Source organism: Cnephaeus nilssonii (assembly GCF_951640355.1).
Source record: "Cnephaeus nilssonii genome assembly, chromosome: 13".
Classification (NCBI taxonomy): Eukaryota; Metazoa; Chordata; class Mammalia; order Chiroptera; family Vespertilionidae; genus Cnephaeus; species Cnephaeus nilssonii.
Genome location: NC_137084.1, coordinates 45,936,795 through 45,950,341, shown reverse-complemented (window position 1 = coordinate 45,950,341; position 13,547 = coordinate 45,936,795). Strand labels below are relative to the sequence as shown.

Genomic DNA, 13,547 nt, shown 5'->3' with positions numbered 1-13,547 from the left:
CTCCCAGAGCCGCCCGCCCCTCCACACCCCACGGGGCCACGAACTGCACGTGCGGCGGCCCAGGGCTGGCCTCGCTGGCGGCGACCCCTCTCCCTCCGGCCCCTTTCATCCCGCCCCTCCAGCCCGCCGCTTCCCCGCCGGGGTGTCAGCATCCAGAAGATGCTTCACTCCCTCTTGGGAACACCGGCCGGCGCTAGGACCCCGCGGCTGGCCCGAAAGGAGGCGTGGTGGGGCGGGAGGGGTATTTAAATTGGAGCCCGAGCCGCCCCCTCGCGGGTTCGGCTCCCGTGGGGCAGTGGATCTGCCGGGCGCCTCCTCGGGCCGTGACCCCGGGGTCTGGCGCGGGGTGGGACCGGGGAGCTGGTTTGCGCAAAATGTGCCGGGGCTGCGCGGGAGAGGAGCGGCGGCCGCGCTGAGCCAGGTAGGAGCCTCCGGGCGGGCGAGCGGGGCCGGCCCGCCCTCTGGGGAGCCGCCTGTCCCGCGCCCCTCGAGAGCCGAGGACCTGGAGCTGGGCTGGGTCCTCCTCCCCGACCGCCGTCCTCCACCTCACACGTGGAGCCAGGATTGACCCTCCCGGAGGTCTCCCAGGCTGCTAACTCGACAGATCTTTCCCGCAAAAGAGTGAGACCTGTTCCCATTTGACAGATGGGAAGACAAGGGCAGAAAGGCCAGCACGTGGCGGGAACGTACAGTTAGTTAAGGGCAGACTAGGATTTGAATCCAGATCTCCTGCCACCCTCTGCTCTGGGCTGGGCGGCTGGGCGTGGGGCTTCCCACCCCACCCCACCCCACCAGATAGCCTGCCTACCTGAGGTGAGGGGAGAAGGGGGACACTCCCCTCTCTTCAAGGGTCTCTGTCGCAGCCTTCTTCATGGGTGGTAAGATGTGAGGGACCCCTACCCCCACCCTGAGCTGCCTGAAATTCCGTCATCACAGCCACATTCCTTTGGGTTAAGGTCTAATTCCTCCGTGGGATGCACATGTCTGCCCTTAATGATTCACGGCTGGGCAGGGGCTCCCACCGCAGCTCCCTCAGGACCCCACTCTGCCTGTGATCCCTGATGAGCAGAGAAGGGGGAGTTGCCGGGACCAGCGCTGTGAGCCTGTCACCTTGTGGATGTTGGGGGGAAGCTGTCATTAGAGGGGGACAGAGAGGGAGATCTTGGCCTGGTGCAGTGGAGCATTAGCTTTGGAAACAGACAGACTGGATTCTCATCCTGACTCTATTAACTGACTGTGTGACTTTGGGTAAGTCACCTCTCTGAGCCGCGTTTTCCTCATAGGCAGATTGAGGACAGTTATAAAGGGGCCAGGCCGTTCAGCACCTGCTGGAAAAAACAAACAAACACACAGCATTCGGGTCATGTAGACCTGGGATAAATCCCAAAATACTGATGAGCTGGGTAACTATTGGGTAAATCATTTCATCTTTCTGAGCCTCAGTTTTCTCATCTATAAAATGGAAATTATAGTAACTACTGGTTTGTTGTGAGAATTAAGTGAGATAATATAGGTCAGGTACTTAGAAGAATGTCTAACATCCTTAAATGGTATGGATAGGCTTATTTATGATAATAGGCATTGTCCCACCTTATTCCCCCCACCCTCTCTCTTTCTCCACACACACACACACACACACACACACACACACACACACACGCACACTCTTTAACATTTCCCCTCCTGGTCAGAATCCTAAGATATCTCTTGCCTCCTCTTGCCTAGGCCTCTAAATCTGCAAGCTTGAGGTCTCCATTCTCAGCATACCTCGCCTAGGCTGTTTAGCTCTGCCGGTCATTGTCCCAGCTGAAAAGACAAGCTGTCCAGGACGTTATCACAGGCATTATCAGCTTGCTCATCACATTAGTTGGAGCGGCCAGCGGTAGAATAGGAACCAGGCTACTTGCCCTACTGATGGGACACGGAGGCACTGAAGGGTTAAGGGACTTGCCCCAGAACAGGCTGGGGAGCAGTCGTCTAGATGTCAGCCTGGGTCTAAGTGACCCCAGCCTTCCTTCTTGAGAGTGAATTGCCCTCAAATTCTACACACTTTGTTCTGGGCCAGTGATGGCGAACCTATGACACGCGTGTCAGCACTGAAAGGTCCCAGGTTCAATTCTGAGGCGGCCGCATGCCGAGGATGAAACATTTGCTGCTTCTGAGGATGAAACATTTGCGAAATAATGTTTTTTCCTCAAAGTGACACACTACCCAAGTTATGCTCAGTTTTTTGGCGAAGTTTGACACACCAAGCTCAAAAGGTTGCCCATCACTGTAATCTGGGCACTGCTGAGGGACGCCCACTGCTGAGGGGCCCTCTTCTGTCAGGTGCCAGGCCCGAGTTCCGTTGGTACAGGACTGTCCCTGCTGGATGCTCTGATGCCCACCTTGGGGGCAGGGTGAGATTTGGCAGGCAGAGGAGGGGAAAATGAGGGCCCCTCTGGGCAGCAGTGCCTTCCAGTTCTGTACTGAGCCAGGCCCTTCCTGGTCCTCACCTCACACTTACCCCTCAGCCCATTCCCGTAGAGCTTCCACCCCTCCCTCTGCCATTTGTTCAATAGATCGTTGGTGAGCACCTCTTGACAGACTCCTGTCCTCATAGAATAAAACATTAATGATCAGGAAATGATCAATGTGATGAGAGCAATAAGCCATGGGAGGGTCTGGGGAAGAGCCTTCCTGGTGGAGGGAGCAGCAGGGCAAAGGCCCTGGGGTAGGAATGCACTTGCGGTGTTTGAGGAATGGTGAGAAGAATGGCAAACACTAGGATTTGGTGAGGGAAGGGCAGATGGTAGATGGAGTCAGAGAGGAGAGGTATAAAGCCTGGATGATACTGCAGGTTTTTAGGCAGCGAGATTCATGATCTGATCTATGACTTAACGACACCTCTCTGGCCGCTATGTGTAGGACAGACTGAAAGGGGTCAGGGTGTTGCTGTGGTGGAGGCCCAGGGTCATGGTGGTGACTCTGTTTGTGGCAATGATGGAGGAGGGAGGTGAGCAGGTCTGGGGGTTTCCTCAGAGAACAGACAGAACCCACTGACAGGGAGAAGGAGTGTGGCAGGGAGGCGAAGGGAGAGTCAAGGAGAGCAACTGCTCTCGCCAGTGTCGCCATGTCCCTGAGACTCCTCCTGTCAGTTCTCAGTGCCTTCCCTGGCCTGGCCTGTGAGCCCCCTCTGCCCTGGGGCACTTCCCTTAGGAATGTGTGGGAAAGGGTAATCCTAGAGTGCCCGGTGCTGTGCTCACTGGAAGCTCAGGGGCTGTGGGAACCCGGAGGAAGAGCCGAACACATAGCCCAGACTTGGGAAGCCAGAGAAGGCTCCTTGGAGGAGGTGACATCTAAGCTGAGAACCAAAGGACGAGGAGGTATTCAGCACAAGAGAGGGGAGGGAATGAAGGTTTGGAGCAGTGAAAGGGGCTCTGAGGAAATAGGAGGCTTCCAGAACCCAGAGTGGGAGAGGGGACGGTGAGAAATGAGGTTGGAGGGAAGAGCTGGCCACAAGGCATACTCCCCAAGGGCCTCAAAGGCCCCCTGAGGGGGTTCCACTCAGTTCTGCGCATACCAGCTTTCGGATGGGTGGTGATGTTCTGCTTTTTAAACAGCAGAACAAAATTTCCTGTAAAAGCCTGACCCATAATGCAGGTGAGAAGAGCGAGCATTTGTGGGGGCAGAGGCCCATGGCCTAGGGGAACCCAGGGAACAGGTTTTAAAAGACCACATTTGAACAATAAAGGAACTCAGGGCAGCCACCTTCATTTAAAATTCATTGTAAGAACGCTAATTGGGTCTAATAGTAAAGACCCAGCCCTCAAAGGTCCTATAAATGCATCTTCTCCTAAAGCACCCTCAGAGTCTACAACTCAGCACCCATTTATTGAGGCCTTTTTGGAGACCATATAGTGTAGAGGTTAAGAGCACAGACCTAGGAGCCAGACTTGTTATCTGTGAGACCTTGAATATGTTACTTAATCTCTCTGGGCCTCAGTTTTCCTGTCTGTAAAATGGGACTGCTAATCATGGAGCCAAGTCATTTAGTTATGGTGAGGATTAAATGAGTTAATACATGTGAAGTGCGGAGAAGCGTGCCTGGTACATAATAAGGGCTCCCTAAGTAGAATATATATCATTCGATCTTTAAGAAAACTTGGTGAAGTCAGCATTAACCCCAGAAAAGGAAACTGAGACTCAGAGAGGTGAAATGATTTGCACCAGGTCACACAGCAGGTTAGTGGAGGAATCAGAGGGAACAGTTGGATATGGGTGACTCTGAGTCCAGTGCTCTTGGAGGACTTTATGTATCCCTCCTTCTTAATGCTCTGTATGTATTATGGCCACTTCTGTGCATTTATTTGTGTTCCCAGTTCCCAGCACAGAGCTAGATGTGAGGTGGCATTCAATAAAAGTGTGAATGAATGAATGAATGAATGAATGAAATTGATAGATTGAGCTGTGTATTTCTAGCCCCTGACCCAGGTCTTCAGTGAGTGAGCTCCTAGAAGCACTGAGATTCCACCCTGCTGAGGGCACCCTGGCTGCTCATAAAGGGACGGGCAGGTCCAACAGGCCTGCGTGTCCCCCTGCCCTGGCACGGGTGGTGGCTTCAGTGAAAGTAAAGGGCCTGGCAGGCTGCTCCTGGGGAAGTTCACAGCCACAATGCCGGGGCCAGGGCAAGCCTCCAGTGGGGCTTCCTGTCAAGGCTCCAGGCCCAGCCATCAAACAATGGCAGGGGCTCAAGAATCAGAAAATCAAAAGAAAAAGAGCAAAATGAAGGTCCGTGTGTGTGTGTGTGTGTGTGTGTGTGTGTGTGTGTGTGTGTGTGTGTGAGTGATTCCATTTGGGGTCTGAGGAGCTACGAAGGGGTGACCTGCTTGTGGCTTGGGTAGAAAGGGAGTCAGAGGCCCAGCTCCCCACCTCACCTCACCCCAGCCCTGAGGTTGGCCCAGGGTAGCCCTTAGGGTCCCTGCGCCTCCTGCTCACCTCCTCCAGATTGTCTTCCACCAGGTGGAGTCTTTTGAAACCCAAATCCGACCATGTCGCCCACTGTTTAAAAACTTTTTCTGGGGGCATGGCCTAGCTCCTTGGCGTAGCATTGGAGGCCCTCTGTGATGGGCTACACCTTCATGTCAGATACAGCTGTGGCCTGGGGTTCCCTGAGGGCAGGGTGGGAGGGTGTGGGCCGGCCGTGGGAAGGAGCCTGGGTTTTACAATGTCCCCTTTCCTCCCTGCCCTACGCAGAGCCATGAGCCACCAGATCCTGCTGCTCCTGGCCGTGCTGACCCTGGGCCTGGCTACCTCCCAACAGGGAGACAAGGTGCCCTGTAAGAAGGTAAGAAGCCCTCCCAGGCAGGGAAAGCTCCCACCCCCACCCCCACCCCCACCCCCACCTCCACCCCCACCCAGCCCTAGGGTGCTCTATCGTCCCAGGCCCAGAAGCCAAAATTAGAGGAGTCATAAAAGGAATGCATTTAAACCTTGCATTTGATTAGCATCTGCTAGAATGTTTAAATACCTTCTTTACTATTAATCCTGCCAGGTAAGTACCATTATTCCCATTTTACAGAATTGGAAGCTAAGGCTTGGAGAGGTGAAGTGACTTGTCCAAGGTCATTCAGCTGGGACCACTGGGGCCAATATTGGACTCTATTCCCTCTGCCCCCACAGGGTGACACAGAATTTGAGGTCAGTCAGCTGGGAAGGGCTCTTCTGTTTTGGGTCCCTGGGCTCCTTGACTTGGGCCCATGGGCCACATCCCTGCTGGGAAGCCTCACTCATCACTGCCCAGGTCAAATGCTGCCCCCTTCAGGAAGCCTCTTCCGATCCCTCCCGGGCTGACCTGGTTCTGTGTGCTCCCTTCGCTGGTCTTCCCCAGGCCCAAGCTTCCCTCCATCTCACATGGTATAGTTCGCAAGTGGGCCCAGGCCTGTCTCACCGCCAGACCCAGAACTTCCCGAGGGCAGGAATTCACTTTGTTCCGTTTTCCTGCCCCTTGCCGGGAGACTAGCCCTGAAGTTATTGTCACCCTGTGGGGTGCAGGGAAAATAGACCACCCAGGTCCGCTTGTGAAGCTGGGCAGTCGCTGAGCTCAAGGCAGGAGCTTGCCCTGGGGAAGGGAGAGGCCCTGTGGCAGCCCCACTGGGACCTGGGACCGGAAGCTTATGACACAGAATGGCCACCTGCTCCTGGAGGCCGCAGGTGCTGGCAGCCAGGCCCGGCAGCCCTCCCTGGGGTTGCAGCGTCCTGCTGCGGTCGCCTTACTTCTTGCTCTTTAGAGCCCTTCTGAGGTTCCCAGAACCCAGAGTCATAGGCAGAGAAGGCCTCAGATGTCACCAAACGCAGCCCCACATTCTGCTGGGGAGACAGGCTCAGAGAAGGGAAGGCCCTGGCCACCCAGCAGGGAGCGGACCTGGGTGAGCTTTGGGTTGGGAAGAGATGACATAATAGGCAGAAAGGTGCTTTCTGGACTACCATAGGAAGAATCATGATGATTTTTAAGATAATAAAAAAAATTTTTTTTTAATTTTCACATGCCGAGGGCTCGCAAGGTGCCTGCTGCATGCTGAGGACCCTCTCTCCCTTTCTCCGGCCCAGATTCCTCTTTCAGCAGAGAAAACCGAGGCCGAGAGAAGAGCTGTGACTACCAGGATTATGCAGATAGGAAGTAGTAGAGCAGTATTCGAACCCAGCTCCCGGGGCTTATGCTGCCCACTGCGAGTGACTCTTGCTGCCCTGCTTCCCTGCTCTGTGCAGGTGGTAACATGGAGTTGGGTGGCAAGTCTTCTTCCCTCCTAAAACAAAACAAAACAAAACAAAACAAAACAAAACAAAACAAAACAAAACAAAAACTTGGGCAGTGGCATCCTGGCATCTCAGAGAGAGTGGGTAGAGTGTTGTCAAGGGCAGCTCCGAATGTGGCTAAGGGCTGACTCCTCCAAGACCCTTTCCCAAGTACGTCGGTGGTGCGGGGGGCTCAGAGCTCAGGCAGTGGGGGCGCCGCGAAGTGGAGTGCTGAGAGCGGCACTGGCCTTCCAGCTCCTTCCGACTGAACTGCAGAGCCGGGCGGTGGTGCAGCACTGCCCGCGGCCGCCGCCTCTGGGCCTCCGGCAGGGGTCCCGGGCACCCGGGCAGAAAGCAAGCCTTAGGCTCTGGGCTTGGCCAGCCTGTGTCCTGACTCAACTCCAGGGGCTGGTGGCCCAGGGAGCCTTTGAGAATTCAGGGGTGGAATGGGGTGTGGGCTTGCCCGTAGGATAACATGTGATGCCTAGGACAGTGCCCCCACGTGGTACATGCTCAGGAAGTGGTAACTGGTGTTCCTAGTGTTTACTCTGCTGAAGGACTCAACCTGGGTACTCACTCAGCTCTGAGGGCGCAGTGGCCAAACTTGGCTGGCTGTAGGAAAAGGAACTCCCAATGGTAGTTTTGAGCCTCTGACTATATGATTTGGGGAAGCCACCTCCCTCCTCCGAGCCTCAGTTTCCTTAGAGGGTACAATGAGGTAAATATGCCTTAACAGCGGTTCTCAACCTGTGGGTCGCGACCCCTTTGGGGGTCGAACGACCCTTTCACAGGGGTCGCCTAAGACATCCTGCATATCACATATTTACATTACAATTCATAACAGTAGCAAAATTACAGTTATGAAGTAGCAATGAAAATAATTTTATGGTTGGGGGTCACCACAACATGAACTGTATTAAAGGGTCGCAGCATTAGGAAGGTTGAGAACCACTGCCTTAGAAGATGGAATGAGGCAAGGTATCTATGCATCCAGTACAAGCCTGGCACACAGCTGGCGCTCCATGGTTAGTGGCAGTCATTGTGTTAATGTTCCTTTTGCTGTGACTTCTTTAATAAGGGTGGTCCGGGAGCTGAGGACAGGATGAGGGGCCATGCCTGGTGGCCCCAGCTGGCCGAGAGGTTGGAAGGGAGGAAGGGGCAAGGAGCCAGGCAAGACTGGCCAGGTGGCCAGGATGGTTTCTGGTTCATCTCTGGGCCGCTGTGCAGGCTGGTGACGGTGCTGCATGGAGTAGGAAGAGGCACACAGGTGCCTGTTGGAGGGCAGTCCATTCCTCCCCCTCCTCACCTTGGGGATCTTGAGAGGAAGCTGACAGCTGGGCCAGGCAGGGAGCCCCCGGGGCTGGTGTTCCTGCCCTGCTGGCTTAGCTACTGACTCACCGTGACCTCGTGCAGGTCACTGCCTTCTTCAAGCTCAGTCTCCCCACCTTGGAATTGGTGGGCTGGACCCTTGATGCTCTCACAGTCTTTGACTTTAGTCTGAATATATGGCTCATCCCTTTACTTTCTTTTTAGAAAGGCGATTGGCTCAATCCCTCAGACCTTTACTAAACCTATGATGTCTATGACTCTTTCATTCATTAAAAAAATTTAGTGAGCACCTTCTGTGGGCCAGGTCCAAGGCATCCACATCAATCAGAACGGGCCCTGTTTGCTCTGAGCTCACTGTCTAGCAGGTCCCCACACCGATAGCCACAGTTCAGGGACCAAAGCTATGACAGGAAGCACAGAGGCTGTAAGAAACCCAGAGGAGGCCCCAACCTGGCCAGGAATCAGGGAAGGCTTCCTGGCAGAGGAGATCCTGGACTCAGAGTTCCCCGTGCAGATTTTGTTGGGAAGGACATAACCAGCACAGGGAACAGGAAGGAGGAGGCCCAGAGCTGGGGCTTGGAGGGCACAATGGTCAGTGGTCAGATATGTCACTGTGGACTGGGCTGGAGTGGGTTGGGAGGAGAGGGGACAGTTCCTCAGGGGCCACAAACAGCTTTGAACCTGCTGAGAGTCCTGGAGTTTGCCCTGGAGGGGTTTACTGTAAACAGAAGGCAACACTGTCTGAGTGGAATTGAGAGCAATTGCCAGGCATCTGGTTGGTGGGTGGATCAGAAGGGTCCGTGGAGGCAGAAGCTGGGGCAGGAGTGGGCCTGAGCTGGGAGGTGGTAGAAGTCAGACCAGCTGAGAAAGGCTGGGGTTCCTGGTATGCTAGAAAAGACGAGAGGAAGACAGCATTTACATGGAAAGAATTCTGGCCTCAGAAAGCACATGAGATAGAAGGACAAAAGTGGGGCCTTTAGTTGTTAAAATATCTGGGTTTAAACCCAGCTCTGTTCCTCAGCAGCTGGGTGATCCTCAAACCTTCCTTACCCGCTCTGGGCTTGGTTTTCTTAAATAGGGGCAATCCTATTGACGGGGCAGGCTATTGTGAAGACCCAGTGAGACCATGGGTCTGAAAATGGCAAAAAATCTAAGATGCTGAGTGGGTGCTAGGGAAGGATGAGTTACTTTCTGGTTAAGAAACCAGAGTGGTCATGTGACTTGATGGGGCACGCACCACAAAATCATAGTGTTGTCATCAAAGGACATGGGTTGGGACCCTGGGCATCTTTCCCCGTGCCGCTTACCCTCACCCCATCTCCAGGACCAGCAGGACCGGGCCATGGGAAGCAAAGCCACTGACAGGGGTGGGGGTGGGTAGCAGCAGCAGAAAGGGCACTCCTGGGAAGTGTCCCCGAGGAAGCAGGCTCCGGGAACCACAGCTCTGGGCTTGAATGGACCTGTCAGGATGAGGGCTTGAATGAGATCTGAGGGCAGGAAGCTAAAAACGGATGACAAGAGGACAAACTGCATTTTTTCCTTTTGGAAACAACTCCCCCAAAGTGGGTTAATCTAGTCTAACACCAACTGGGTCAACCTAACGACCGGGCCCATAGAAGAAGCCAGGGTGTGGAACCTGGAGGCCTGGGTCCCAGCTTGGCTCTGTTCCTCGTGGCCCTGGGTCACTCTAGATCAAGCATGTCAAACTCTCGGCTGCCGGGCCGCATGCCTCGTTTATTTAACATGCTTGCTCTGATCTGTGGCTCAGTTTTCCTGTAAAATGGGTTAATGATTAGTACAGGGTTTTTTGTCTGGTCATTTGTCCTTCTAACTTTCTGTTTATTGATTTTTTTAAATATATTTTATTGATTTTTTACAGAGAGGAAGGGAGAGGGATAGAAAGCTAGAAACATCGATGAGAGAGAAGCATCGATCAGCTGCCTCCTGCATACTCCCTACTGGGGATGTGCCCGCAACCAAGGTACATGCCCTTGACCAGAATCGAACCTGGGACCTTTCAGTCCACAGGCTGACGCTCTATCCACTGAGCCAAACTGGTTTTGGCTGTTTATTGATTTTTTTTAAATATATTTTATTGATTTTTTTACAGAGAGGAAGGGAGAGGGATAGAAAGCTAGAAACATTGATGAGAGAGAAGCATCGATCAAGTCCTTCTAACTTTCTATCACCTCTCTGTCCACCCATCAAAGCTTCCTTGAGTCCCTCCCTGATGCCAGTGCTGTCCTGGGTGCCAGAGACAGGGGCAAGGAGGAGGATGGGGGTCATCCAGACATGGGGTGATTAGGCTGGGATGGAGGAACGTCGAGCATCCTGGGAGGCCAAGGGAGAAGCCCAGCCAAGCCTGGTGGGAGCTCAAGTCATCCTTCCTAGAGGCACGTGTCTGATTCCAGCTCTTACTGCACCCATTAATGCCTGCTCCTCTCTCTGCCTCCCCCTCCCCAGGTGAACAAGGAGGTCTTCTGCCAGTACCTTGGCCTGGTGCAGGTCCCCTCGGTGCTCCCGCGGGACGTGGAGGCCCTTGACCTGTCTGGAAACCGGCTTCAGAGCGTCCTGGCCTCGCCCCTCGGCCTCTACACAGCACTTCGTCACCTGGACCTGAGCTCCAACGAGATCAGCTTCCTCCAGCCAGGTGTCTTCCAGGCCCTGTCCCATCTGGAGCACCTCAACCTGGCCCACAACCGCCTGGCGCTGAGCACGGGGGGCCTGGGCCCCCTGCTGCACGTGAAGTCTCTGGACCTGTCTGGGAACAGCCTGTACAGCGGCCTTGTGGAGCAGCTGCTGGGCGAGGCGCCAGCCCTGCGCACCCTCGCACTGGCGGAGAACAGCCTGACCCGCCTTGCCCGCCAGACCTTCTGGGGCACACCTGCACTTGAGCGGCTGGACCTACACAGCAACGTGCTGATGGACATTGAGGACGGCGCCTTCGAGGCCCTGCCCCACCTGACCCACCTGAACCTCTCCAGGAACTCCCTCACCTGCATCTCCGACTTCAGCCTCCAGCAGCTGCGGGTGCTGGACCTGAGCTGCAACAGCATCGAGGCCTTTCAGATGGCTCCTGAGCCCCAGGCCGGGTACCAGCTCACCTGGCTCGACCTGCGGGAAAACAAACTGCTCCACTTCCCGGACCTGGCCGCGCTCCCGAGACTCATCTACCTGAACGTGTCCAACAACCTCATCAGTCTCCCTGCGGGGCCACCCCAGGGGGGCAAGGCCATCCATGCACCTTCTGAGGGCTGGTCAGCCTCGCCCCTCTCGAACCCCAGCCGGAATGCCAGCACCCACCCCCTCTCCCAGCTCTTGAATCTGGATTTGAGCTACAATGAGATTGAGCTTGTCCCCGAGGGCTTTCTTGAGCACCTGACCTCCCTGCGTTTCCTGAACCTCAGCCGAAACTGCTTGCAGGCCTTCGAGGCTCAGAGTGCGGGCTCCCTGCCCTGCCTGGTGCTCCTGGACGTCAGCCACAATGCGCTGGAGACTCTGGAGCTGGGCACCAGAACCCTGGGATCTCTGCGGACGCTGCTCCTGCAGCACAATGCCCTGCGGGACCTGCCCCCATACACCTTCGCTGGCCTGGCTAGCTTGCAGAGGCTCAACCTGCAGGGGAACCGCGTCATTCCATGTGGGGGGCCAGGTGGGCCTGGACCCTCCGGCTGCGTGGACTTCTCTGGCATCTCCTCCCTCCGCAGCCTAAACTTGGTGGACAACGAGTTGGAGACGCTCTGGGCAGGTGCCTTCCTCCACACACCACTAACCGAGCTGGACCTCTCTTCCAACCCGGGCCTGGATGTGGCCACGGGGGCCTTGGCGGGCCTGGAGGCCTCCTTGGAGGTCCTGGCCCTGCAGGGCAATGGGCTGGAGGTCCTGCAGGTAGACTTGCCCTGCTTCAGCTGCCTCAAGCAGCTCAATCTCGCCGAGAACCGCCTGAGCCGCCTGCCGGCCTGGACGCAGGCCGTGTCTCTGGAGGTGCTGGACCTGAGGAACAACAGCTTCAGCCTGCTGCCCAGCAGCGCCATGGGCGGCCTGGAGACCAGCCTGCGGCGCCTCTACCTGCAGGGGAATCCGCTCAGCTGCTGCGGCAACGGCTGGCTGGCGGCCCAGCTGCACCAGGGCCGCGTGGACGTGGATGCCACCCAGGACCTGATCTGCCGCTTCGACTCCCAGGAGGAGGTGTTCCTTAGCCACGTGCGTCCTGAGGACTGTGAGAAGGGGGGGCTCAAGAATGTCAACCTCATCATCATCCTCACCTTCACACTTGTCTCTGCCATTGTCCTCACCATGCTGGCCACCTGTTGCTGTGTCCGCCAGCAGAAGTTCAACCAACAGTACAAAGCCTAGAGCAGCCAGGCTGCAGGAGAGCTCAGCCGGGAGCCCCTTCCAGGACAGCGGGGGAGCCCGAGGCACAGAGGAGGGTGAGGTCTAACCCAAGGGCCACACAGTGAGCCAGGGTCCCAGAGCCCTGGTCTCTAAACCCCAGCCCGGGCTTCCTCTCCCTGCATCCTGCTGCATCGGTAGGTGACGCACTTCCCAGGCCTCACATGTGGTCCAGCTGCGGAAGCTGGACGCTGAGCTGTATTGGGAGTGACAAAGAATGAGGATGACCCATCAGATCCACAAATCTTCCCCCCACATCTGGTTTGTGCCACACCCTGCGCTGGGCACTGAGGACACTGGTGAAGGAGACACAGCAAGCATCTCCCAGTCGGGGTGGGGATGGCATCACAGCGCTGTGGAGCGACCACAGTGTGGAGCCCAGGGCTGAGTGCTGGAGGGGGAGGGGGTTTGGCCGGGGGAGGGGGGGAGCCCTGCCCCGCCAGGCCAGGGCCAGGGAAGGGAAAGACCAGGAGGATTTGTCTGAGACCTTTCCAAGCAGACTGTCACATCTTCTGATAATGACTTTCAGCTTCTCCGGAACATGACGAACGTGTAACTGGAAGAGAACTGGAGCCACATGCGTGTGCCTTGGGTCCAGCGCTCTAGGCAGGCTGGGGCGGCTGCAGCAGGTCCGGTTCCCAGGCTGTTGCCCTGGGCTCCGGCCAGCACTGGGCCGTCATTTCCTGCTCTGGACGGACTTTTTGCCCACCTGGCTCTCTGGTGTTGCACACCGGCCCCAATACAGCCGTGGCCTCCACTCCCCGCTCCCTCCCAGGAGGGAAGGCCTGAGGTCTCCGGTTCTGTTTTGCCCCAGGCTTGGCAGCTGTAACAAACCCCAGCCTGCGCCTGCCTCTTGATGACAACCTTCTGAGGCTGGTGTTTAATCCCAGTTTATAAAAGAGGCTCCAGGCCTCCCCGCAGGGTGCCCCGGCTACAAAATGCCGCACTGAGATTCAGAATCCCATCGTCCTGACTCCGGGGACTGAGCTTTGCCCCTGCGGGGCTGCCGGCTGTCAGGGGGACAGAAGTGGCCCCCATTGCTGGCACAGGGC

At 56.1% G+C, this 13,547-nt stretch overlaps 1 protein-coding gene across 1 annotated transcript; it reads left to right on the top strand.

Moving 5' to 3' along the window:
* Positions 1-237: 237 nt before the first annotated feature.
* On the top strand, positions 238-12,883 carry LRRC32 (leucine rich repeat containing 32). The gene is made up of 3 exons (XM_079788722.1): positions 238-421; positions 5,236-5,326; positions 10,567-12,883. Exons 2-3 carry the CDS (start codon positions 5,240-5,242, stop codon positions 12,457-12,459), a joined length of 1,980 nt encoding a protein of 659 aa, XP_079644848.1. The 5' UTR covers positions 238-421; positions 5,236-5,239; the 3' UTR covers positions 12,460-12,883.
* The last annotated feature ends 664 nt before the right edge of the window (positions 12,884-13,547 follow it).